Consider the following 27,091-nt stretch of genomic DNA (forward strand, 5'->3'; position numbering starts at 1 on the left):
TTGACAAGAACAGTTAGGAGAGAGCAGGACAGTCTGCCAACTGTTCTGAATCTGGTGGGGCAGTTCTGAATTTAGGTGAATGTCTCGCTTAGTCAGGATTTGGTCCGACTGCAAGGGCAGTTAGGAGGTATGCCATGTTTCACACTGTACTGCTCATGAAGGCAGAGCTGTGTCCACCTAACAGAAGTGCACACAGTATTGTCTGTTTATTTGTCCAAAATTTGTCTAAAATGATAACTTCATTACATCATAGGGGCCCCCCTGTTTTAAGTGCCCTGGAACCCCCAGAACCTTAATCCAGCTCTGGCAAGAGGATCATGGACATATAATCTGCACCACATGATCTTTCTCTGCAGGAAAGAGCTGCGTGATTCCTGCTTACTTCATTAAAGCAAAGTATAGAAATATTAAGCAAGCCATGTTATGCAACAGTGTGCTGCAAAGTTATCTGTTTGGTTCCACAGATTCTCTAGCAAAGGGCATAGTAAAAACAAAAAGAGCAACAGGTTGACAGATAGAATTCTCCCTGCAAAATTGCTTTGTGCCACTTCCAGCATTATACTTACTTTTGGTTGAATATCTAGACACACAGATGTCACATTGAATAACACACATTTATTATACGGACAGAGAGCTGTTTTAACCCCTACTGATATGTTGAATTAAAAGGGCATTGAAGCTCTTGTAAAGTATGCACAATAGCCCTACCTTCAAATGATGTTCTGTGTATAACAGCTCTTATAGAGGCTTCTGTACAATAAATAACTTCACTGTTAAAATCTCGCTTTGTCCCTGTGAAAAACACAAACACTCTAATCTACCTCCTGGCTAGCCTGCTCTGAGCTCATCATCCTGCTTCAGCACTCTGCCTGTCCATTGCTAGAGCAACTAGCAAAGAGGAGTTGCAGCAGCTCTAAAGACTACTGAGAGGCAGACAGTTCTAGGTGCTGATGAAGGAGCCGGGGGGTGGCAGCAATCCTCTCCTACAACTGGGAGCACCATGTCGGTGTGCATTTGACACTTGAAGTCGGTGAGTGGCTGGTTTAGATAAGATGTGGCAGTAAGTATTAGTGATGGGAGATCTAGTTCATACTTGCCAACATTTCATTATTTTTTTCCGGGAGCCGCTAGTAGGAGGTAGGCGTGTAGGGGGCGGGGCCCCGAAAATCGCGGCGTTTGAACCGTATTCTGCCCACTTCTGGGCAGATCAGGGAGATTGCCACACTCTCTCTGGAGTCCGGGAGACTCACGCAAAATGCGGGAGTCTCCCGGACGTTTTGGGAGAGTTGGCAAGTATGATCTAGTTCACACAAAAGATTAGTTCAAAAGATTAGTTAATTTCACTCATTTGACTCAGTAGTTCATTTAGCTCATTTCACTCATTTGACTCAGTAGTTCATTTGACTCATTTAGTTCAGTTAGATCACTAGCTCTGGAACACTGCTGAGAGAAGTGATTAGAGACATAGATCTAGTCTATTACACATACTGCAGGCATATCTACTACCTCATTAGATGAGTTATAGTCCTATTAAAATGATCCTATAATTGTAATATGTCAGATCATTTTTAATATTTTAAAAAGGGCAATCACTTATACAAAAACTAGTAGTGACATGTTGAGCTCTGCAAAGTTAATTGCATTTTCATTATTATTTATTGCTTCCATAATATGCAAATGAAAAAGACCCAAAACAGGCATCACACCACTGGGGGCGGGGCCAAAATGGCGCAATTCATGAAACACCGCCCCCTACGCCCATACCCCACTCCAGGAACTCCCAGACGTAACGAACATATGGTTTGCAATTATGACTAATCAGCTTCTGTCATTTATCTATCAGAGTCTATAAAATGGCAGGAAATTATTAGTTGCTATGGGCAACATTTTCACTTTATCTCTCTTGAAGGTTTAATACATCTCTCCTGTATATATGATGCAGTAAACAGAACTACAGTATATAGCATGCAGCACTCAGCAGTGCAGTGTGTCTTGAGCTGACAGGGAAGGGAATGTATCCTGTGACTCATGAGCTAAATGATTCAAAAGATTCAGACGAGTGAAAAGATTCAGACGAGTGCAAAGATTCAGATGAGTGAAAAGATTCACGAGTGAAATGAGTCAGAGAGTCAAATGAACTAGATGAACTATTGAGCTCCTGAGCCAGGAGAACTCATGACTCATAGTTCTGTGATCAGCTCCAGAGTCTCACACAATGTCTGAGCACAGCAGTGCCACCTTTGGCAGTTTAGAGGAACTGACTCTTGAGTATTAAATGAGAGAGCTGAATAGAAACAAAAGAGCCAATGTGAATGAGACAGTGAGTGAGGCTGCTGGAGCTGCTCAGCTTTATCTCTAACTCCTCCCACTTGTTTTAGTTCCTGGTGAACTAATCTTTGCCAGAGTTGTGAACTAAATCAATTAGTTCACTTTGAAGATTAGTTCATTTGAACTAATCATTCGTGAACTACCCATCACTAGTAAGTGTGGTCACTGATGGCAAGTTGCGATGGACAGAGTACTGAGAGAGTAAGCACATTATGTCACAAACTCATTGGACTTGTCACGGGCACTAGGAGTCTTTACCCAGGTATCACCAGATGATGGACTTACCAGAGCAGTATAGGTGGTAATATGGTACTCTGGTAGCGGGGTGATCACGGAACAGGAGACAGCAGATGGTAAGAGAATGCTCGTGGAAAGTCTATGACTAGCAGCACTGGTAATATATAGATAACTGTACACAAGGAACTGGATGGACAAGGAAACGTGAGGGTAGTCAGTGGTCTGCGGGTAGCAAGTTGCACCACTGCTACAGTGAGGAGGAATGTCCAGAAGTAACGAGGAGGTGATGAGAGTCAGCGGTCTGCGTATAGCAAGTTGTACCGATGTCTAGGTGAGGGAATGGAATCCAGGTGAAGGTATCCGGGAAGTCAGTGGTCTGCGTTAGCAAGCTGTACCACTGCTATGTGAAAGGACAGTGGAACTGGTGACTCAGGAAACAGGTAACAGTGGTTTGCCTCTAGCAAGTTGTACCACTGAAATATATATGTGAGGAGGAGCACGGGGAGATAAATGCAATGCAGATTATACACGGGCACACTGAACTTGATCCCACGATGATATGCACAAAATAGTAATAACTGAGCAGCACTGCACAAATATACAAAGTCACAAGAACTATCCAGGCTAAAAGGTAACACAGTCAAATGATGGCAATAGTCTCAGTGGATAGGAAACTCCAGAGGAGAACAACTCAGTCCAGCTAGATATGCAATACACCAGCACAGTCAATGAGAAGTATGCATACCGTGGTTCAGGAGAGCAGGCTGTCAGAAGAAGTGCAGGGATACCTGAACGGCTGGAGGCCGGCAGGATACGAAGTCCCAGGAGGGTGGAAGCGGTAACCAAGTAGGTGCAGCGCACAGTAGGTAGACCAGCAAGGATATAAACAATACTCAGGAAGCAGTAGTATATAGAACTGGACACCCGGAGATCACAGGAGAGTTGAGGCGGTCTAGCCGAGATGAAAGCAGCGGAGCGTTGATCCGATGCAGACAGGCGAGTTGACACAAGCAGGAACACTGTAGAAGCACAGGGACAGCGGATCGGCTGGCTGCAGACACGAGGAGTACTGGAGGGTTGCGATGAGCAGGACACTGCAGATACACGGAGGCAATGGATAGGAATCAACTGGTGCAGTCACGATGTAACACGGGAGAGTTGAGGTGAGCAGGATACTGTAGATACACGGAGGCAGCGGATAGGAATCAGCTGGTGCAGTCACGATGAAACACGGAAGAGTTGAGGTGAGCAGGATACTGTAGATACACGGAGGCAGCGGATAGGAATCAGCTGGTGCAGTCACGATGAAACACGGGAGAGTTGAGATAAGCAGGATACTGTAGATACACGGAGGCAGCGGATAGGAATCAGCTGGTGCAGTCACAATGAAACACAGGAGAGTTGGAGTGGACTGGAACCTGTAGAAGCACAGAGGCAGCGGATAGGAATCAGCTGGTGCAGTCACGATGAAACACAGGAGAGTTGAAGTGGTCTGGAAACCACAAACGAACAACAGGAATCAGCAGGAGCTGAATACACGAGGAAACACAGGAACACCTTCAGAGGCTCATGGGGAATGAGACTCCAAGATCAGGCAACGAGGTATTGACCACAGGTGCTTTAAATAGGGAGTGTTGCCTGATCAGCCAATTAACTAAAAGGAACATGTACTGAAGGTTTGAAAGGGCTGCACATGCGCAGACCCTCAGGATGGTGGACGGCCACGGTTCCTAAACACACGAGAAGTAGCACTCACAGTCCGGTGAGTGACAGGACTGAAAAAAGTAGTCTGCAGAAATTTTGGTGAGCCTTTTGCTTTTTTATGTTCTGGTCTTCTTGCTATTGTTGATTTGTTTGGAGTGGGGTTTTGGGGTTGGGAATACCTTTATTGGTAAACTAATATTTTTTGAGAAAAAGGATGAATGCGCAAATCCACTTCTTATTAACTGTATAATCAAAATTTAATGATACCAAGTTATTAAACCATCACAATCCCACATATGTATAAAAAATGGAGAACATGCCTATACATAAATCTCTTAGTATATCCCCTTAATAATTGCATATACACAGCATCCAATCAATACTCTTTAAAATCTGGAGAAAACTGACTCTAGCGTCTTAACTCAATATTATAATGAGTGAAACACATTTTCATTTTCATGAGACAAAATAAAATAAAATAAAATCTTATATCAGTATGTACACATACGGCAACAAAATGTATCTCCTTGATGAATAAGAAATCCAAATGACTCCACAGTTATTATGCACGTTATATCCGGCAGTATGAAACTTGATACAAATCAGTATACGCAAAACAATCTTCCTCCGTATAAGAGGTATGTAGATTTCCATCAATTTGTAATCCTACATGTAGTAGTCCACAATGTATTTAGGGCATAAATGTCCTACCCACTTTCTGGGAGAAGAGAATAATATCTAGAGGTAGTAGTCCGCGATGTATTTGTGTAAAAATATCTTCCCCGTTTTAGGAGGAAAGAGTAGTCTCTAGCGGTAATAGCCCACGTTGTATTATAGGCAAAAAAATCGCTTACCCGCTTTTAGGAGACGGAAAGTAAATCACTCGCCTCTATACCGCTCCGGCGGCTGCTAGATTCAGCTGTTTCTGTGGTGCGCACCAAAAGCTGTCCGGACAGGAAATCACCTCCAATAGTAAGGTTCCTCTTGAAAACAAGGTTGGAAAATAACTTTGTGCACAGAAGTTATAATAATCCTCACGATCTCCTCACTGAATAAGAATACAAGCACTGAGCAACAAGAAAGTCTCTGCAACGCGTTTCGTCTGCCTCTGCAGACTTTTTCAAGCAATGTAAATGAGACTTCCTCTAGCTCGTCTTTATATAGGCAAAACTCTCAATTAAAATCAATTAATGGCACCTGTTCAATTTATTGAGTCACGATATCTCCAACTCTGTTTGGTTTATAAGTAAGAACAATACATATTGACAATGTTATATAAAAAAACATAATAATAAATATAAACTATATAATAATATGATCATTCTAAAAATATATAAAAAAATGTGTAAAAAATATATATATATATATAATAATAATGAACAAAAATAATAAAATGATAAATGCATTGTGCATCCAAAAACTCATAATAAGATTACATACATATATACACATTTAAATATCTACATATCTATAATGGATATAATCCTTAATATAATAATTCTGCACATTTATACATAGAAACTCACAACAGATGAAGTGTATATCATGATACCAAAAAACATACCTGTATGTATATATGATCCCAACATAGGGTCATACTCTCTAAACAAAACACACACACAAGTGTAAAAAAACACATATATGCGTGTGTATTCAGCTATATTACTCCAATAAAAGATATAATACATTAAGCCATTCAAATCTACATGGTAAATTTTAACCAAAAAGATACTAAGATACCTCCCTAGTATAGAAAGCAGATAAAAACTGCGTAAATATATACAAACACACCCATATACATACATATAGATGTGTAGATCCTCTAAAAATGACAAAACTTGTCCTCATAAAAAGTAAGCAATGGATACACCTATAAGAGAACTAGAAGCTGAAAAAGGGAAGAACCACTAAGATTGCATATACAGAAAGAATATAGTTGCAATTTCTAATCCAATCTTCAAACATACCAATCGTTAAATTCCATGATTTCATTGAAACCCTCTGGATGCATAGTTTGGAGTTTGAATATCCAGGAGACTTCACCCCTACATAGTCTCTTGTATCTATCTCCTCCTCTTAAGGTAGGATCGAATTTTTCAAGTCCGATCACTACCAGACCTTTTGGGTTGCAGTTATGTTTATCTGCAAAGTGTCTTGACACACTATGTTTCTGATAACCATTTTTAATGTTTAATTTATGTTCTCTAAAGCGACTTTTTAATGATCTAGTAGTCCTACCTACGTACTGGATCCACAAGGGCACTCCAGGACGTAGACCACATATGTACTCTCACAATGAATAAACTGCAGTATAGGATATTCCAGTCCACTGGTCTTGGATTTGATTTTAGAGATACCTTTCCCAATATGTTCACAAGTTAAACACACCTGTTTATTACAACCAAAGCAACCCAACGGTTTAGGGGGTAGCCAAAAGTGGCTTACGTTCTGTTTCGGATATGTTTTTAAGGCACTAGGTGCTAGTATATTTTTAAGATTACTATTTTTCTTTTATATAATCCTAGGTTCCTTTTCTAATACGTTACTTAAAATTATATCTTGATGTTATATCTTGTAATTATTCCTCACAATTTTCTTAATCAGACTAGATTTATTGTTCAATTTTGAGATAAATAGAAGAGAATTATTGGAATTAATAGATTTCTGAGGTCTTTGTTTAGGGATCAACATATTTTTTGCCTCAACCTCGTTGTTGTTTGCTAATAACTGAACCCTTGATTCCTAAGTGTCTACCCTGAGCAGGGGCAACCATGAATGTGTCCATTCTTCTGTTATTCTATGCCTTCACAGTTGAACTCATGACCTGCAGTCAGTGCAATGATCCCTCAGTATTTGGCCTCTAAAAAAAGCCCCACACATTAGAGGATCCTTTTCCATATGGACCTTAGTCCTTTCTCTTTGGTGATAAGCATATTACATGTTTAAGATTATTTTGCAAAGTATATTGATTCACCATTTCATATGACATGCTTTTTTAATGTGTTTCTGAAGAGAGAACATGTCAAACAAATCTTATTGACTTGTTGACTGGGTGATTAAAGTAATAGATCAAGGGGGTGGGGGGAGTAGATGTATCGTATCTAGGCTTTAATAAAGCTTTTGACACTGTCCCACATCTCAGACTGTTAAATACACTCAAAAGCTTGGGATTGGATTCTAAGTAGCTGAATGGATAAGATCTTGATTGCAGGATAGAAAACAGACAGTTGTAGTTAATGGAGTGCATTCACAGGAGGGAAAGGTTACCAATGGAGTACCCCAAGGATCTGTACTTGGACCAGTGCTTTTTAATATCTTTATTGGTGACTTTGCAAATTTTATGGAAAGGAAAGTGTGCCTTTTTGCAGATGGTGCGAATATATGCAACAGGGTAGTCACACCAGGAAGGGTAAAACAAATGATTGATGATCTTGGTAGACTAGAGGAAAGGTCAAGCGAGTGGCAACTACAGTTTAATGGCCAAAAAATTGCTAAATCATGCACTTGGGTCTTAATAACCCAAAGGCTAAATATAGTATTAACGGTACTATAATGGAAACTACTAAGGAGGAAAGCGATCTATGAGTTACTATTTCAGATGCCTTAAAGACTGGTAAGCACTGTAACAAAGCAATGAGAAGGCAAGTCAGATGCTTGGTTGCATAGGGAGAGGAATCTCAGAAGCAGGAAGATAGAAGTAATAATACCACTGTATAGGTAATTGATACAGCCTCATCTAGAATATTTTGTTCAGTTTTGGAGGCCATATCAGAAAGATAAGAATACATTAGAGACTGTACAAAGAAGGGCAACTAAAATGGTGCATGGCCTACAGCACAAAACTTACCCGGAAAGACTAAAACATCAATAGAAACTTCAAATATATCAAGGGTTTTAACAAGGTACAGGAGGGAAATATTCTTCAAAGTAGGAGAAGTATTAGAACATGAGGACATGCGCTGAAACTGGAGGGAAGTAGGTTCAGAGGAAATTTGAAGAAAAATGATTTCACAGAAAGGCTAGTGGATAAGTGGAATATCTCCCATTAGAGGTGGTAAGGCTAATACAGTAGAGCAATTTAAACCTGCTTGAGATAGACATGGGATATCTTTACAAAGAGCTAAGGATAAAATAGGGTATGAGTTACCGTAGGTTAAAAAATGGGCCAAGCAGTTCTTATGTGCCCTCAAATTCCATGTTGAAGAAAGTAGAACTTTTTTGCAAGTGATTTTTTTTAAATAGAGTGCAGGAGTTTCACTCATTGCTTTACATTACAATATACAAGCCAAATTCTATTATTACCTCAAATCTTTGTTTCACATTCATAATGCTGGCTTTTCATTGGTCAGTGTGATTGACAAATGGAGATGATTCTCAGAAGGCTTAACTTACATATACATAAAAAATAATAATTAATTTTTCCATTCCAGAATATGGATTATTGGCTTGCGCGGATCTGTTTCACAACTATATATTTAGGTGTGCTATACAGACCTGGCTGCTGGCATTCACTATACTCTCCAAACCAAAGTAGAATGGATGGCTCCCCTCTGTGTTCATTTGTTCTATAGTAGAATGAACATAGTACAACAACTCCTCATTGTTTAAGTCTATTGGCCGAGGACACCCAAGGCACTGGTGATGAACAGCAGTTATTGGAGGCTCCACTGGACCTGAACATGAGAAACAACAAATTACTTCATCAGTACTGATCAAAACTTGCACCTGTAATATAAACCATTGTTTTCTTTTAAATAATGTCCTATTCAAACTATATATGTAAATATAGGTATATGGTGTTTTTGTCTTTATAGTATCGCTGTTTGCTATTTAGATCTGTGTGTTAGCTGTCATTGTAACAAACACTGTTGTTGAAATTGCTTATGTATACCTGTAGTCTTTAATTTATTCAGCGGCTATAGCAACTGCTCTTAGCATGTCCATGTGTGCATGGTAACAGTTGTAATAATAACTGACATGTACAACATGTGACCCAGCAAGACAGAGTTTCACGAAGCAGCAAGTTAAAGCAACTTTTTGTCTGCTCAGTGCTCACAATTACATTGTATCTTGGCAAACACCATTATCATAATTATCCTTGTAAAGCACAAACGTTTAAACAGAGGGATTAAGTGATTAAATTGACCACATAAGATTATGTTAAATCAGAAGGTAAAGGTAACCTTAAACAAAAATGTGTATAACCTAAGAACTGTTGGAATACTTGATACTGGATGTACAGTGGAAAGAACAAGGATAGTAACTAGTGGGGAAATCAGAAGTTGCTAATCTCAGAATGAGTGGGTGTAAACAATGGTCAAAATGGGCCGGTATAAAATAGCATGGCATACCATCGCTTCTCCTACGACCTTTATTGTTAAAGTATCAAATTCCATTTACCTACATTTTGCATACCACCACTTATAAATTTCCATTTCAACCACTGTTTATGGAGGAGAGGTAAAAGATTATTTGTAAAAAATTAGCCTTTAGGGACCATTTAATGATGTTAAAGGTTAATAAAGTCTAATAGGCCATGGTTCCAGAATTCTATATATATGGGGAGTAGCATGGGAAAGTATTTCAGGCATACATGAGATAAGGTTAAAAGAGAGGATCAGATTGGGCCTCTGTAGGGGTGCTGGGATTAAAGATAACGGAGGATGTGAGAGCCTACTTTTGATTTTGTTTCTGCCCATGTCAACCCATAATCCCTATCACTCTGGAAAGGACACAATTTCTCCAAGTAAATTCATTCACAATGTCATACCGTTTGCTAAATCTGAAAGCCTGTCCTATCTACCACTTCATTCTAGATAAGTAAGTTTAATACTAATTTACCTTTAGTGCTGCTGCAGTTCTGAGTCACAACACTCTTGAGCTTCAGTTCTTTGTTGACTACAACATGTGCTGAGCACTTGGCCCGGTCCTACACAGATGAAGAAAGACAAAATAAATGCATTATTCCATTATTAGTGTACCCACCCCCTATACTTCAGACATATCCCCATCTACAGTACTTGAGTGTTGCTGTGAATATGATAAAAGTATATATTGGGTGGGCACTTTGATTCCATATTTTCACATTTGTTAATGCTTAATGCGCAAAACACAAGGAATTTTTAGTCCTGCCTGTATTAAAATGTTCACATTTTGGTGGTCTTGCACAAGATTAGGAAGATTTCTTTTGTTCACATGCTAAGAATTGTTATGACTGAAACTGCTTGACACACCTTGGGTGATAAAAAGATTCAGGATCAGTGGGGACTCAAGCACAATTTTGCTAACATTCCATTGGCCCACCTTTCTTCCCCAAGGTGTGGCCCACCATCCTCCCCACAAGACTACCTATTTTGCAACATTAGTGGTCCCAGTATAACAGTCCTGGGTCTCTGAGACGCCTGCCCATCACACCAAAATTGTATAAATAAATAAAAAACACATATATATTCTATAATAAAGTTTACTTGAACAAAACACTCCCCAAATTCTTGTCCATCACTTTATAAAGTATTTCTTTGTTTGCCGAGCTGACCTAATCCAATTGGAAATTCTTTTTTCTATGTAATTGAATTGGAAAGTCTTATCTATGGTAACTTAGGAAAAAGAAGGAAAAAATACATAAAACCTGCTAGCTGCGAGTGGCCAAGTGACTGAGAGAATTATTTGCTGCTCAATCACAAGCAGTTTTCCACACTGGCTACTTGTGAAGTCCTGGTCAATTCATATCAGCATCATTCAACGGTCAATGCTTAAATCAACTAATTGCATTGTTTTTTTATGCGGGTTGTATCCTTATTTTCACTTGAATGAAAAGTTCCACTTATTGCTCAGAATTGAATTGACCACAAAGTAGGCCACATTTTCACATACTGTTTTCATAATTATTCTCATAATTTATCTGATGTTCAGGGGAGGATTGGCCATAGGAGTTTTCCTGGTAGCCCCTCCAGTTATGAGGGCGCTTAAGGTTTGGGTTTTTTTTGCCTCTCAACTCAACTCTATTTCAAAAAGTGCCTACCACTTTCTATGACCACAATAGTATTTAGAATGGGATGTAGTCATTCTGGCAATGGTGACTCGACACTTATATTGTTAACACCAAAATGGTGACAGTGTAAATGTCGACATGTTTAAAATTATGACATTGTAGTAATGTTTAGAGTCATAATCTCGACATTCAACGGGCAATGCCATCACCAGCCGGCTTACTCTCTGGCACTATAGCCGGCGGAATCGCCACAAAATAGTTAATATTAACAAAAAAGCCCCACAAGCATTCAGCCCAAACCTTCCTCCTCCCCCTTCCCCAAACACATTAAAGCTAGTGCTGCCAGCGGATCCGCCGGCACAATACAGCAAATAAATAAATGCATTTAAAAAAACAGCGTGCCCCCTCCCAAACAGATTAACTCTAGTGCTGCCAGACTAGGCTGCTACTAGCACACTCGGGGGACAAACAGTGTGGGTCCCCCCCCCCCCCCCCCGATTTAACTAGAACCAGCAATAGGCTTTACCTGCCAGGACTTGTGGCATTATAGCAGGTCCCCCTGCAATAATGACAACCAGGTTCCAGCAAGCCCAAGATGCCATTTACAGTTTGGACATGCTGGTCCTTGTAATAGTACAAGCACCAACATACTCATGGCTGCCATGTTGTCACGATAATGACTCTTGTGGCTGCCACTGACTGATATTGGCGCAGCTAAACAGGAAGGCGCTGAGTCCAATGCAGCCCCGCTATTCCCCAGGGACCCCCACAAGAAGGTATGAACTTGGCTGCATGAGGTTCGCAGGTCGCAGTTCTCCAAGTTATTTATCAGTGCAGCGGAAGAGAACAGGAATGGTCGTGCAGTCTGGGTCAGATGCTAAACGATAGTGCGGTACACAAGGGTGATCCAGAGGGTATGTCAAAAGCGAGCTAGAGGTCAGAATCCAGATAACAAACATAACCAAATCGCAGAACGAGAGAGTGGTTGGGAAGAAGCCAGGAACCAATGCAGCAAATAACAGGAACAAGGGAACAGGAGGCAGAACACTGGAGCTGGTGAAACTAATACTCTGGTACCAGACTAGTGGAAGGAGGTGCCTTACGAAACTTAATGTGGCCCCTGATAGGACAGTAGTGATTTTGGCGGTCAGATGCACCTGACCGCTGACATTCAGGGGAGAGAAGCGTCCCGTTGCCTAGCAATGGAACGCGGACCCACTGCACATGCGCTCGCAGCGAAAAGCGGAAGTATGTCCCATTGCTAGGCAACGGGATGCAATTTGGCCCCGGTACGTATGGACAGTGCGGGGATGGTGCCTGACACAGGGCTTGTTGGCACTTGGGGAACAACAATTGCGAGCATGCCCTAGCACCCAGGGCCTGCTGGGACATGTAAGGCACCAAGACAAAATTAAAATTAAAGACACTCCTTATTGTAAATATAATTTTATTGTAAATAAATAAAAAATCCCTGTAATAGTCAGATACATTGGTTTTTTTCTGTATGCTTTCGGGAGCATTGTGTTCCATCCCCTTTATGCACCCTTCCCCTTTTTTTTCTTCTGTACCCCTTTTGAAAAATTGTAAAAATCAATAAAAAAATGTATTCTTTAAAAAAAATAAAATCCCTGTAATACTCACCAACCACCAGGTTCTTCATCTGTATTAATTCCAATGGTCCATGGTTGTCCAAAAGACCTAGTAAAATGAATGCCAGGGTCCGTGGTTGTCCAAGTAAAATATGCCAACATTTACACTGTCACTATTTTGGTGTCGACAGTTTCACTGAACTAATACACATACCACAATCCACAACCCAATCACCCTAAACATGTTAAATAGTAGAAGTTTATCTTGGTCTTTGATGAAGCTCTTTTGACCTTTAACTGTTTTCGTGTAAGTAGACTGCACAAACAGATCAATAAGTGTATCAGTGAAATCAATACTGGTAAAGTTTAGAATAACAGCAGGGGGTAAATGTATCAATGTCCGGATTCTTCAACTCCGGTGAGATCGGCGTCTTCAGCGCTTAAATTTAAAGCGGCGATGCCTTGTAAAGGGAAGTTTCCCTTTACAAGGCAGCGCCTCTTTAAATTTAAGCGCTGAAGACGCCGATCTCGCTGGAGTTGAAGAATCCGGACATTGATACATTTACCCCCAGGAGTCTTTTTTGTCCCTAGTGATCGAATTCACTCATCACAGAAAAATTGACTTATACTTTGAACAAGTTAGAATACTCATGAAACACAAGATGGCTGCTCCACATAGTTGTCAGTTTAGAAAGGTGGACAACAAACTTCTTTTTAATAGTGTTCTGGCACTTGTAATTTCACAAATGTTGGCAATAATCATCAGATGACTTAAAAGAAATTGTGAACTAATTAAGTAGTCCTTCAGACCTATCCACCTCTATTCCTATTACCTTACCATATGGCCAATATTTCAGTCCACATGCATGAGTATAACCAGCTTTACTTATTTGCTGTTTCTCCACTGCAAAATTTCTTGCTAGCTCTCTCCTCGTATTTGTTGCTTCTACTTGCAACTCTGTTCTAAAACGTAGCCTCATACTGGCTTCTGTAAATTGGGTATGTTCCAGTGTACTTAGACTCTTCGCTGTCTCTCTCTCTTTCAGTGTCTCCCTGTGTGACACTGTTTCACTGTCTCTTCACTCTCCTACCTGCACACTCCATTCTCCACTCACTGTCTCTGACTTCTCCACTCCTGACAGCTGCGTACTGGTTCAGTTCTTCCTATTAAGTCTCCCCAATTCTGGTAAAACCTGCTGGCAGAATTAGTTTTGCTGTCCGATTGATGTATGCAGGGCCGCCATCAGGGGGTACAGGGAGTACATCTGTATGGGGCCCAACAGCAGAGTGGGGCCCAAACAAATTTATTACGGGTGACGGGGGCCTCCGCAGTGAATTAAGGGAGGTAGCAGGCGCCATTTCTAGGCAGCAGCTGTGCGTGATTAAGGATGCGGCGGAGGGGAGCATGTCTGCCTCCGCTCCCAAGATGTTGGGGCCCCACAGTTGCCGCTGTTTGCTCCAGTCCAAGCTCCCAGGTGCCCAGCTCCCAGACAGAAATGAATTAAGAACGTTACAGCGCTGTCTGTCAATAGCCAAAAGAAGACAACGAGATGCAGAGAGGTAAGTAAACTACTGCAAGGGTTAGATGGAACCAGGGATAGTGGGTGACTGTCGAGAATGGGGGGAAGGCAAATGTTGGGTAGAAAATAATTTTAAAAATCAAGGTGGGGTGAGAGAAGGAAGGAGACGGGTCCTGCCTGTTACATTTGTACTGGGCCCCGCAATTTCTGGTGCCAGCCCTGGATGCATGTGTCATTTGAAGGTGGAACCAGCATCACACTGCCATACTGTAGAACCCCCCTTACATTTGCAGTAGTTTTAGATTATTTTTATTTACTTACAACTCGTATATTGTAGTTTTGGGGTGGTGGTGGTAATTGCTTTAGTGCTGGGGGAAGGGTGGTGGTATTTCTGAATGCTGTAATATGGGGGGTAATACTATATGTTGGGAATGGTATTGCTGTAATGTGGAGTGCAGGGGCATTGATGTAATGTGTGGACTTTATAGCTGATTGCTGTAATGTGTGGAGTGTTGCTGATTGCTGTAATTTGGAGGTGTTGCTGATTGTTGTAATGTGGAGGGTAGGGGTATTGGTGTAATGTGTTGGCTGTATTGCTGATTGCTATAATGTGAGGGGTGTTGCTGTTTGCAGTAATGTGGAGGGCAGGGGTATTGGTGTAATGTGAGGAGTGTTGCTGATTGCTGTAATGGGGAGGGCAGGAGTATTGGTGTAATGTGTCTGCTGTATAGCTGATTGTCGTAATGTGAGCGGTGTTCCTGATTGCTGTATTGTGTGTGTGTGGGAGGGTATTTATTGATGTAATGGGTGTGCTAATAATGTAATACTGGGGGTCATTAGGATAAATAGGGTTATTTGTTAAATGTGAATGTCACTGATTTAATGCTGGAGCTGTTTGGTGGGGACCTAGAGTGTTTTATTGTATTAGATGCTTTGCTTTCCAGGAGGTGAATATTATTGACCTATTTTCCAAACATTCCAGGATCCAACCAAGCATTAACTGAGCTTAAGACACCAACAAGTAGTCAAAGCTGCAAGAGCAGGTAGGATAAAGACTTTCTGCCAACTCTCTGGATGATTGCAGAACTGTCTAGAGCACTCAGGACTTTATCCTAACTGCAGGGAGGTATATCTCTCTCCCTGCTTTGTACAGCATTGCCAGTGTGTTTGTAAAGTGACTGGAGGATAAAATAATAGCTACACCCCTTGCATGGAAGTGACACCCACATATGACAGCATGATGGCACCTACACTGGCCCACCTCCTGTAGATCTGAGCCTGCCCGCTGATAATTTGCCAACACCTACCACATGAGGCCAGTTTCAGAATATTTTCCAGGGCCACTTAAATTCTGGCTTTTCTAATGTTTTACTGCTTTCGAAAGGCATGAGAAATAAAGAACAAAAACATGTCAGTAAAGGGCACACAATCACACTTTTATGAACAACCAGGTATAAAGGATAAGGTTTTATCCTTAGGGGCAGGCGTTCAAAAGAGATGATAATGAAGTGTGAAAATGAGTGCTGCCAATATTGTTTCTACATATTTGCACAAATATATAAATACACTATATATATGGACAAAAATATTTGGCCACACCTGTTAATTATTGAATTGAGGTGTTTCAATCAGGCCCGTTGTCAGAGGTGTATGAAATCAAGCACCTAGTCATACAGTCTCAATTTGCAAACATTTGTGATACAAAACGGGTCGTTCTGAAGAGCTCTGACTTCAAGCGTGGTACTGTGATAGGATGTCACCTTTGCATTAAGATGGTTCGTGAAATTTCTTCCCTGCTGGATATTCCACGGTCAACTGTAAGTGATATTATTAGAAAGTGTAAGCATTTAGAAACAACAGCAACTCAGCCACGAAGCGGAAGACAATGTAAACTCACAGAGCGGTGACAACGACTGCTAAGGCATATAATCCGTAAAAGTCGCCAATGCTCAGCTGGTTCAATATCTGAAGAGTTCCAAACTTCCACTGGCATTAATGTAAGCATAATAGTGTGTGGTGGGAGCTTAATGGAATGGGTTTCTATGGGTGAGCAGCTGCATGTAAGCCTCACATCATCAAGACCAATGCCAAGCGTCGGATGGAGTGGGGTAAAGCACACCGACACTCGACTGTGGAGCAGTGGAAACATGGTCTGTGGAGTGACGAATCACGCTGCTCTGTTTGGCAATCAGATGGATGTGTCTGATGGATGCCGGGAGAATGTTACCAGCCTGACTACATTATGCCAACTGCGAAGTTTGGTGGAGGAGAGATAGTGGTATGGGGCTGTTTTTCAGGGTTTGGACTAGGCCCCTTATTCCAGTGAAGGGAAATCTTAATGCTTCAGCATATCAAGTCACTTTGAACAATGCCATGCTTTTAAACTTTGTGCCAACAGTTTGCCCTTTTGTATTCCAACACGACTGCGCCCCAGTGCACAAAGCAAGGGCTACAAAGACATGGTTTAATGAGTTTGGTGTGGAAGAACTTGACTGGCCCGCATGGATCCCTAACCTCAACCCCATCAAACACCTTTAGGATGAATTGGAACGGAGATTGAGAGCCAGGCCTTCTCGTCCATCATCAGTGCCTCATAAATGCTCTACAGAATCAATGGGCACAAATTCCCACAGAAACACTCCAACATCTTATGGAAAGCCTTCCAAGGAGAGTGGAAGCTGTAATCTCTGCAAAATGGGGACCAACTCCATATTAAAGTATATGTATTTGAATGCAATATTGCATCCAAATACTTTTGTCAAGATACGTAGGAATCTTGAACCGGTCCGAACCTGCATGACAAGCTGCAACACTCTATGACATTTAGTTGATTGTGAGTCGCCATTTAGTTTGGTTGTGTTTTTTGTAGAGTAACGAAAAAATGCTAAGTTTAAAAGTTGAACAACGTGTCAATTTGAATTTTTTTGTAAAATTGTACAAAACACCAACAGACTGTTTTCAAATGCTTATTACAGCTTATAGGAATGACTGCCTGTCTTGTACGTGTGTGTTTGAGTGGCACAAAAGATTTAGCGAGGGACGTGAGAATGTCGAAGATGATGAACGCCCTGGACGACCTTGCACTTTCAGAACTAAAGAAAATGTAGAAAAAACACATTCAGATTGTTCGAAAAGATCGCTGACTCAGTGTTCGAATGATAGCTGAATCCGTGAACATTGACAAAGACACCATATGGAAAATCTTTCATGAGGATTTTAACATGACGAAAGTTTATGCAAAGATGGTCCCAAGGGTTCTCTCACCAGAGCAAAAAGAAAGTCGAGAGGAAATTTGTGTTGACATTCTGCAGCAACTTGACACAGATCCAAGCCTGTTTCATAAAGTAATCACTTGTGATGAGACCTGGATCTTCCAATATGATCCTGAAACTAAAAGACAGTCAATGCACTGGAAAACACCGTCATCACCAAGAATGAAAAAAGCTTGTCAAAGCAAGTCAAAATTCAAAGGAATGCTCATCGTTTTTTTCGATATCAAGGGTGTAATTTTGGAAGAATGGGTTCCAGAAGGCACAACAGTTAATCAGCATTATTATAAGGAAGTTTTGCAAAACCTGAGAGAGTCAGAAAGAAACGGCCGCAACTGTGGAAAAATTGATTCTTTCTTCACCAGGAGAATGCGCCTGCTCACACAGCACTTTCTGTGAAGCAGTTTTTGACTGACAAACACATTACTACACTTGAACATCCTCCATATTCGCCTGATTACGATTTTTATCTTTTCCCAAAAGTTAAATCAGTGCTTAAAGAGACACATATTGAGTCAGTTGATGCTGTAAAGAAGAAAACGGCAGATATGTTGAAACAAGTGACAGACATTGATTTGCTCCATGCCTTCGACCTGTGGAAAACAAGACTACAGCGATGTATTAGTGCAAATTTGGTTGTTTGGTGTAGATTCTAACAATTGATCACTGTGTCCATGGGCTTTACCGGAACTTACAAAGGTGGGTGCTACAAGCGGATTCGCAGTCTTACTATTAGCTTGTTATGGCAATAGACAAAAGTTGACACTATATATATATATAATCTGTAAATATATTGAAGAATATATAATTTATACTATAGGACCAGTGATTTCAATTATTAGTAGCGTAACAATCACATTTCTTATGTGTAGGTATAGTATTGACTAGTTATAAAGTAGTGATTTAGGGAGTGATATGATATGAACCAGAAGATTAGTTAAATTATATAGATTATATGTTGCATTCTGTATACATTGAATGTATTCGTTTCTGGGATGTGCTCTATGATATTCACCACTGCTGTTATTGTATAATCAATACTTTTCATTGCCTTAATCAAAATTATAATATAAAACATATTTTTGGTTGTCTGAGTGAATCTATCACATTAAATATTACCAGGGAACTATATGGAGGGTTTTCCTGAATCACTGCTGGTACTTATGTCTCAAGTATTTACCCTAAGTGTAGTATAGATTCAGGTGGAGGCACTAACCACTCAATAATACCTATTAAAAGGGTGTTACACATATATTGCAGATGCAGAATTCACTAGTGACAAAGAATAACCACTAGTCATGGACCAAAAAGCTGCAGCCTTTTGTGAGTCTATTCCCCTTATCCCCATCACTATACTATATGAGAGCGCTAGGTCTGGGGAATAAGTATGTACATGGATCAGTACTGGGCCTATGATGTAAGATGTCCTTATATGCTGATGACCAGGGGTGGAAGTGGTATACGGTGGTATGCAATACCACCATTTCTCCTACTGTCTTCATTATAAAATTATTAAATTCCATTCACATCCATACTGTCACTTCTAAATTTCCACTTTGACCACTTCTGATGTCTCTAAGCTATGTAGAATTATTAACGGAGAGCATTATAATAACAAAGCTACAAATTTATTTAGAAAGAATGGTAATCTGGATCATGAAAGGGCATATGAAATATAATGTAGATAAATGTTGGGTTGTGCACCTAGGCCAACCTAATTACTATGCCAATTACAAATCATGTTGTGCAATTGGAGAGAACTGAAATGGAATAGAACTAGATAACTAGGACCTTCATTTTTCAACCTTAACATCACTTGTGTATTATATCCTGTTAGCTCAGAATGTACCTATGTGCCACAAGCATTAACATTGCTTTAATAAATCTTACTCCATTAGATGACAGGAAGTCACATTCTTGCCACGTTTTACCACTCTTCACTCCACAGGAACCTTCATGTATTTCATGCTGAACAAAATAATGCATCTGACCATCTCCTTCATTCTGGTTAGAAAACAGAAAAACAGGGAGCCCATTGATTGATAGATGAGTAAATCATATTAAACCTTAGAATATACTCCTTAAATAAGGATGCTGATCCAGTTTATGGTCATTATTAGGCATCTCAGCCAACAGTGACAATTTATAATAGACCAAATGAGCATGTTCTACTGGAAAAGAAGCTTGACTTCGCCTATATCTGTGGGTTTGGGGCAAATGATCTGATTGGACACAATTTTTTCAACGGAAGAGTTGGTAGGTATGTTTCAGGGCCTCTTTAAGACATAAATGTGCCAATGCTCAAATATATCTGTACTGGACTCTACCGTTTACAAAATATGAGTTGACTTGAAAATGCCAAAATGTTTTTTTTTTCCCCTCAAGGATGTAGGTGTAGGAGAAGTATGGGTGGAGTGACGGCATGTACACAGGATAGTGAGATTAATCAGTAATTTTTTATTAGATCCATTGGGCAACTGTGCCTACAATTGGAGTTCATAAGGACATTTTTGTTAAAATTTGTTAATTACTATGTTCTCTCAGCAGTCCAATATACATTCTATACAATGACCAACAGATTTCAGAACATTGCACCTTACTAATTTAATACAGGAAATCCGATTTCCATCTTCAGTACAGCATTTTACACATAAAGGTGATCATCTGAGTATAGCTTTAAAAATCTCCCACTGTGTGGTAAAATATCTATGATAGATTATACAGTTACCTTCAATTACATTGCGCAGTTAACAAGACATATGTTATAGACTCCCCAGAAACAACCCACATCTCTTCATCTCATTAGTTATACAAGGTCAACATTTTTATCCTTCAAAAAATGCAGGCCTGCAACAAAACTGACATTTCCTCCCGTTATACGCCTATTTCTGAGCGAATGTTCCCAGTTTTATGTGAAGCACATTGAATTAGAGTGTCAAAATGGTTGCTACTGCGAGACGTGAAACATTTTTCATGTTTTTAGGGAGGAGCTGAGTGGATTGGGAGTATTTCTAATTAAATGCAGGCTAGGCACAGTTGTCCACCTCACTTAAGCCCCATGCAGTAATAAGATCTTGTTATGCAGGACATTTTAAATGTTTTTATGTTAGATAGTTTCAAAGGGTGGAGTGGATGTGGTGTATTTGTGGAAATGTTAACTGTTTAGTGGGAGGGAGGTGGGCAGAGACCATTTTTTATCTTTCAAAAGGGCCTTGTCTTTCTTTTACACTTGTGTGGTCAGAGATCGGCTCTTGGCCTATACTATCCATGAGGCGCCTTTTGCACCTGCTACGTGTACTGGAAAGCGCATTTCTTTCAATATAAATAAAAGACACAACAATCTGACATATTTAGTAAAGATAGTTACACTATCATGATTCATTTAGAGCATAGTTGCCAACTCCCGGAGAGGGGGCGAGACTGGAGGGAGGGAGGGGGCAAGACGAGGCCCCCCGCAAAAACGTAATTTGCGTCGCGGGGGGCGGGGCCAAAATGACGCGATTGGCCTCGTCCCGCCCCCTCCCGCCCTCCAAAATGGCGTGATTCACCGAGAATCGCGTCAAATGACGCGATTCTCGGTGAAATCCGGGATGCGGGAGAAATGCCATCTCCCCCGGGAGCCCGGGGACTTTCCGGGAGAGTTGGCAAGTATGATTTAGAGCAGGGTTTCCCAAACCCAGTCATCAGGGCTCCCCAACAGTGCAGGTTTTCTGGATCACATCTGACATAATTAAGACCATCTGTGGATCTGTTACAATGTGTCAGTCAGTAATAAATACACCTGTGCTCCAGCAAGGAGATATGGAAAACCTGCACTGTTGGGGAGCCCTGAGGACTGGGTTTGGGAAACCCTGATTTAGAGCATTAATTAGGCTGGAAAGAGCAGTATTTTAAAAGTTGAAATTAATGAAGAGGTTGGTAAATGATTGTAGGCTGGATATGAAGAGACATTTTTAATCTTTTCCTCATGCACATTTTCAGCCAGACCTGCAAGGTCACCAAAGTAGACACAGAGTGTTTTTATGGGGGGCAAGGCAGATGTATAGGTGCATCAATGAAATGTGCTGTAGGAAAACTGTTTGTTCAGTCGATAAATTACCTCTTGGATCTGGTCATACTACAATGAGTATTTTGTCTAGAATTAACCATTTATTAAGGCTTGCACTTATCTCCTATAGAATATCATTAGAAATTCTCAATTTCTTATTACAACAAAACAACATGACAAAAATATTTCTAAACACAATGGGCCTGATTCATTAAGGAATGTAAGCCAATAAAATTGAGTATGTTTTCTCCTGGACATATTCCATATTACAATGCAAGGGGTTCAAATTAGTTTATTATTTTGCACATAAGGAAACACTGGCTGCTTTTTCATGTAGCACACAAATACTTGATAGCTTTATTTGTACACTTAAATTTAAAGTTGATCTAGGACATGCCCTACCCCAGCTATAAATCTGCCATTAATTTTACCTCCTCCCTCCAATGCAACATGGTTTGCCAAGGTGCAAAGTTACTCTTTTTTTTTTGCTTTACTTTCCTTAATGAATCAGGCCTAATAGCACAAAACTTTTACTAATTACAAAAAACAAACAAACTGGTCTTGGTAAGAGCTTGGGCCATGGAATATTAAGGGGAGCCAAAAAGTATGGAAATCCTACTTTACACCTACCTTTATTTTGGCATCTGTTATTCTGTAGAGAACAAATTGATTTCCTTCTGCTTTTGCATTGTTGTAGGACCTAAGTGCCTCATCTGTTGCCTCAAAAATATTGAGATCATCACAATCTGCGTCGACAGTTGGAGCCTGACTAGCAGAACTTAATAGAGCGCACGAAGAGAGGATTAGAATATGCAGGAGACCCATTCCTACCAATGTCATCCCTGGCTAGAGAGAACTGCTTAGTAAACTGTGGGCATGTGATTTCCAGGCAATAATGAATGTATTTTGTAAAAAAAACAAAAACAAAATTCTTAGGAAAAGGTCATCAGACTTTGATAACAAATATTACCCAACTTGTACTTTGAAAAACAGCCTGCAACCTTTGCAGATACAGATGTGTACGTGTCTAAACACATGATTCCTGGATGTTGTCCACCTTTTGCATAAATATCAGAAAAGTATATTTTTAAATGAAAAAGGTAGTGATAATTTACTCTTACATTTTAAGTCATGTTTTTATCATTACAGCTATTGATGACTTGCTATAAAACTTCTCAATGGGGAAAAATTTAAAAAGAGTTGGTTTTGTATGTTGCAAACCAGCACAGATTGTATGTGGTTTTTAGGTCCAAACCACAGGTTTTATTACCCTATAGTTTTGAGGCTAAAGACTGCATCTGTAGTTTAGGGCTGACCACATGTCAAACTGTGAAAAAAAAGCAGATTTTTTTTTTACACATAGTTCTGGCCTGTCAGGTAGATCACACAGCATGCCTACTATATTGATTTGCATTTACTGCATGTTAACACACTGGGGAAGCCTAGGGGACCTCCAATAACCTCACAAACTCAAGTGGTTTTAACTAGGGATGAGCGGGCTCGGATATCTGAAATCCGAGCCCACCCGAACCTTGCCGATCCGAGCCGGATCCGAGACAGATCCGGGTATTCCCGCCAATTGCAAAACTGAAAGCGAGTCTTCGAGTCATAATCCCGTTGTCGGATCTCGCGATACTCGGATTCTATAAATTCCCCGCTGGCCGCCGCCATCTTCACTCAGGCATTGATCAGCGTAGAGGGAGGTTGTGTTAGGTGGTCCTCTGCCCTGCTATATCCTGTGCTGTGCTGTGCTGTGCTCAGTCCAGTGGTACTGTGTCCTGTGCTCTGTCCTTCTGAGTTCAGTGGTGCTGCTGGGTCCTGTGCTGTGTCCTGTTCAGTCCAGTGGTGCTGTGTCCTGTGCTTCTAAGGGCATTGTTATTTCCCCATTATTCCCAAATTATAAATTTTTTTTAATAAAGTTATAAAAAAAAAAAAAAAAATTATAAAAAAAAGAGATTAAAAAAAAAATATCCAAAAACAATCCTGCAGTATAAGTCCATTGGTACTGCAATATTACAAAGTTCACTGATTCTGCAGTATAAGTCCAGTGGTACTGCAATATTACAAAGTTCACTGATTCTGCAGTATAAGTCCAGTGGTACTCTCCTGTGCCGCATATAATTTTTAAAGGCTTTGCCGAGTGTGTGTGGCTTAGGGATACGCTCTCTTGTGCTACATATAATGGAAAACAAAAATTTGGAGGATAAAGCTGCGAGGAAAAAGCTCAGTTTTCCTAAAAGACCCGCTGGCGGGGATGCTGATAACATCTGGTCCGGACTGAAGGACTTGCCAATCATTGCAGACATGTCTACTGTTGCTGCATTGGATGCTGTCACAATAGAAAAAATGGTGGAGGATTATTTTGCTGACACCATCCAAATAGACATGTCAGACAGTCCATATTGTTACTGGCAGGAAAAAAAGGCAGTTTGGAAGCCCCTGTACAAACTGGCTCTATTTTACCTGAGTTGTCCCCCCTCCAGTGTGTACTCGGAAAGAGTTTTTAGTGCAGCGGGGAACCTGGTCAGTGAGCGGCGAAGGAGGTTGCTTCCTCATAACGTTAAAAAAATTATGTTTATAAAAATGAATAATCAATTCCTCAATGAAGTACAGCACTGCCCTCCAGATAGTACAGAGGGACGTGTGGTTGTGGAGTCCAGCGGGGACGAATTGATAATGTGTGAGGAGGAGGAAGTACACACTGTAGGGGGAGAGGAATCAGAGGCTTCCTCAGTAGAGCCTTTTTAGTTTGTATAGGGAGAGATGAATTGTTTTTTTGGTGTTGGGGCCCAAACAAACCAATCATTTCAGCCACAGTTGTTTGGTAGGCCCTGTCGCTGAAATGATTGGTTTGTTAAAGTGTGCATGTCCTATTTCAACAACATAAGGGTGGGTGGAAGGGCCCAAGGACAATTCCATCTTGCAACTCTTTTTTTTGGCATTATGTGACCATTCAACAGTCATTTGCCATGTTCAAAAAGTAAAACAAAATGTCAACAAATTCAAAAAATTACACCAAAAGTAAAATGCCCTGTCATAATTTAAAACAAGAGGTATTGACGTGCTAGAACTACTGTAGTGTTTATATGTTATAAGCACTACACTTGGAAGTTGGAGGAGGTATTGTGGCCCGGTACCAAATTTAGTACCGGGGCCACTCCACTATGCAGTCCAGATAGAGGTGTATCAGATATTAAACAACGTTGACTGTTGCTGCAAAATTTTTAAATAATATTGTGTGGAACACTACACTATGCAGTCCATAAACTTTTTTGGTAGAATTCAGACCCGTGGAGGGTTTTTTAATTATATTGTGGCCCCGGAAAAAAGTTGTGTACCGGGGCCACCCCACTACGCAGTCAAGAAACTTTTTTTTTTTAATTCAGACCCGTGGAGGGTTTTTTAATTATATTGTAGGGACCACTCCTCTACGCAGTCCACGTACAATTTTTGGTGGGATTCAGACCATTTGAGGGTTTTTAAATTATATTGTGGTGACCACTCCTCTACGCACTCCAGGTACAATTTTTGGTGTAACTAAGACCAGTTGATGGTTTTCTTATTATATTGTAGTGACCACTCCTCTACGCAGTCCAGGTACAATTTTTGGTGTAACTAAGACCAGTTGATGGTTTTCTTATTATATTGTGGGGACCACTCCTCTACGCAGTCCAGGTACAATTTTTGGTGTAACTAAGACCAGTTGATACCGGTTTTCTTATTATATTGTGGGGACCACTCCTTTGCGCAGTCCAGGTACAATTTTTGGTGTAATTAAGACCAGTTGATGGTTTTCTTATTATATTGTGGGGACCACTCCTCTACGCAGTGCAGGTACAATTTTTGGTGTAATTAGGACCAGTTGATGGTTTTCTTATTATATTGTGGGGACCACTCCACTACGCAGTCCAGAAAGATACCTCGTTGCAACATTTTGGACTAATAACAATATTGTTAGGTGTTCAGAATACACTGTAAATTAGTGGAAATGATTGTTATTGAATGTTATTGAGGTTAATAATAGCATAGGAGTGAAAAAAAGCCCAAAAACTTGATTTTTGAACTTTTTATGCTTTTTTTCAAAAAAATCCGAATCCAAAACCTTAAATCCGAACCAAAACACAAAACACGAGACACCAAAAGTCGCCGGTGCACATCCCTAGATTTAACACAAGACAAATTCCAATGTGTATAAATACTAAGACCTTGATCCACACTTTATACCTTCACATCCAGGGCCTGATCAGCCAACAGGCTGACCAGGCTGCAGCCTGGGACACTGGGTCGACGTATCGCTGGTTAAGTTAAAAAAAAAAAATTTTATTTTTTTTGGGCCGACCCCCCCCCCCTCTAAAAAAAATGCCTACCTTATGGGGTCCGCCCCTGCGTATGGAGTTCACCTATGACTCCATACACAGTCACAGAGTTTCAATCATCAGCATGTAGAAGACGGCAGCTAGCAGGTAATCAATAGCTGTCAGCTGCCGTGTGGTCTTGTGAGATATTAACATCTAATGTGACCACACTAAACAGCGCACCGCGCCCACACTGAAAGAAGACTCACTGCCGGGCACCGGAGCGAACAGAAGAGGAGATCACAGTTCGGCAGGTAATTAAAAGTTAGACTAAACGGCACTATGGGCTGCCCAGGGGGTGTTAAAAACTGGGGGGGGGGGCGGATGAATAGGCTGCATGGCCTCAGTATTCTCTCCTGGGGGGGCAGTGGCACAGAGGGACTCAGGCACAGTGGCACAGATCATAACTGGGGGAGGGCAGTGGTACAGAGGCACAGATCATGACTGGGGGGGCAGTGGCACAGAGGCACAGATCATGACTGGGGGGAGCAGTGGCACAGAGGAACAGATCATGACTGGGGGTGCAGTGGCAAAGAGGCACATATTATGACTGGGGGGATAATAGGCTGATTGCCTTATTATTCTGTACTGGGGGGGCAGTGGCACAGATCATGACTGGGGGAGCAGTGGCAAAGAGGCACATATTATGACTGGGGGGATAATAGGCTGATTGCCTTATTATTCTGTACTGGGGGGGCAGTGGCACAGATCATGACTGGGGGAGCAGTGGCAAAGAGGCACATATTATGACTGGGGGGATAATAGGCTGATTGCCTTATTATTCTGTACTGGGGGGCAGTGGCACAGATCATGACTGGGGGGGATAATAGTCTAATAGGCTGAGTGGGTTTCTTATTATTCTCTATGGGGGGGCAGTGGCACATATCATGACTCGGGGCGCGCGGGGGAAGGGGGGGATACGCTGCAGGGGGCTAAATATTTTTCTCTATATGGGGGCCAGAGGTGAGATCATGACTCTGGGGGGTGGGGGAAGGGGGGGGGAGAATAAGCTGCAGGGGGCCCACAAATTATTAATTGGCTAAGAGCTGG

At 40.9% G+C, this 27,091-nt stretch overlaps 1 protein-coding gene across 1 annotated transcript in view; it reads right to left on the minus strand.

Annotated features, from left to right (window-relative positions):
* Window positions 1-22,591, minus strand: part of KNG1 (kininogen 1) — a 63,282-nt gene extending 40,691 nt beyond the window's left edge. The window contains exons 1-4 of the mRNA XM_075202209.1: window positions 22,317-22,591; window positions 19,529-19,642; window positions 10,111-10,198; window positions 8,764-8,942 (exon numbers count right to left, since the gene is read on the minus strand). Coding sequence (XP_075058310.1) covers window positions 8,764-8,942; window positions 10,111-10,198; window positions 19,529-19,642; window positions 22,317-22,526 — 591 coding nt within the window. The 5' untranslated portion in view covers window positions 22,527-22,591. The remainder of the gene's footprint in view (window positions 1-8,763; window positions 8,943-10,110; window positions 10,199-19,528; window positions 19,643-22,316) is intronic.
* Between the last annotated feature and the right edge of the window lie 4,500 nt (window positions 22,592-27,091).

Source organism: Mixophyes fleayi, chromosome 3 (assembly GCF_038048845.1).
Source record: "Mixophyes fleayi isolate aMixFle1 chromosome 3, aMixFle1.hap1, whole genome shotgun sequence".
NCBI lineage: Eukaryota > Metazoa > Chordata > Amphibia > Anura > Limnodynastidae > Mixophyes > Mixophyes fleayi.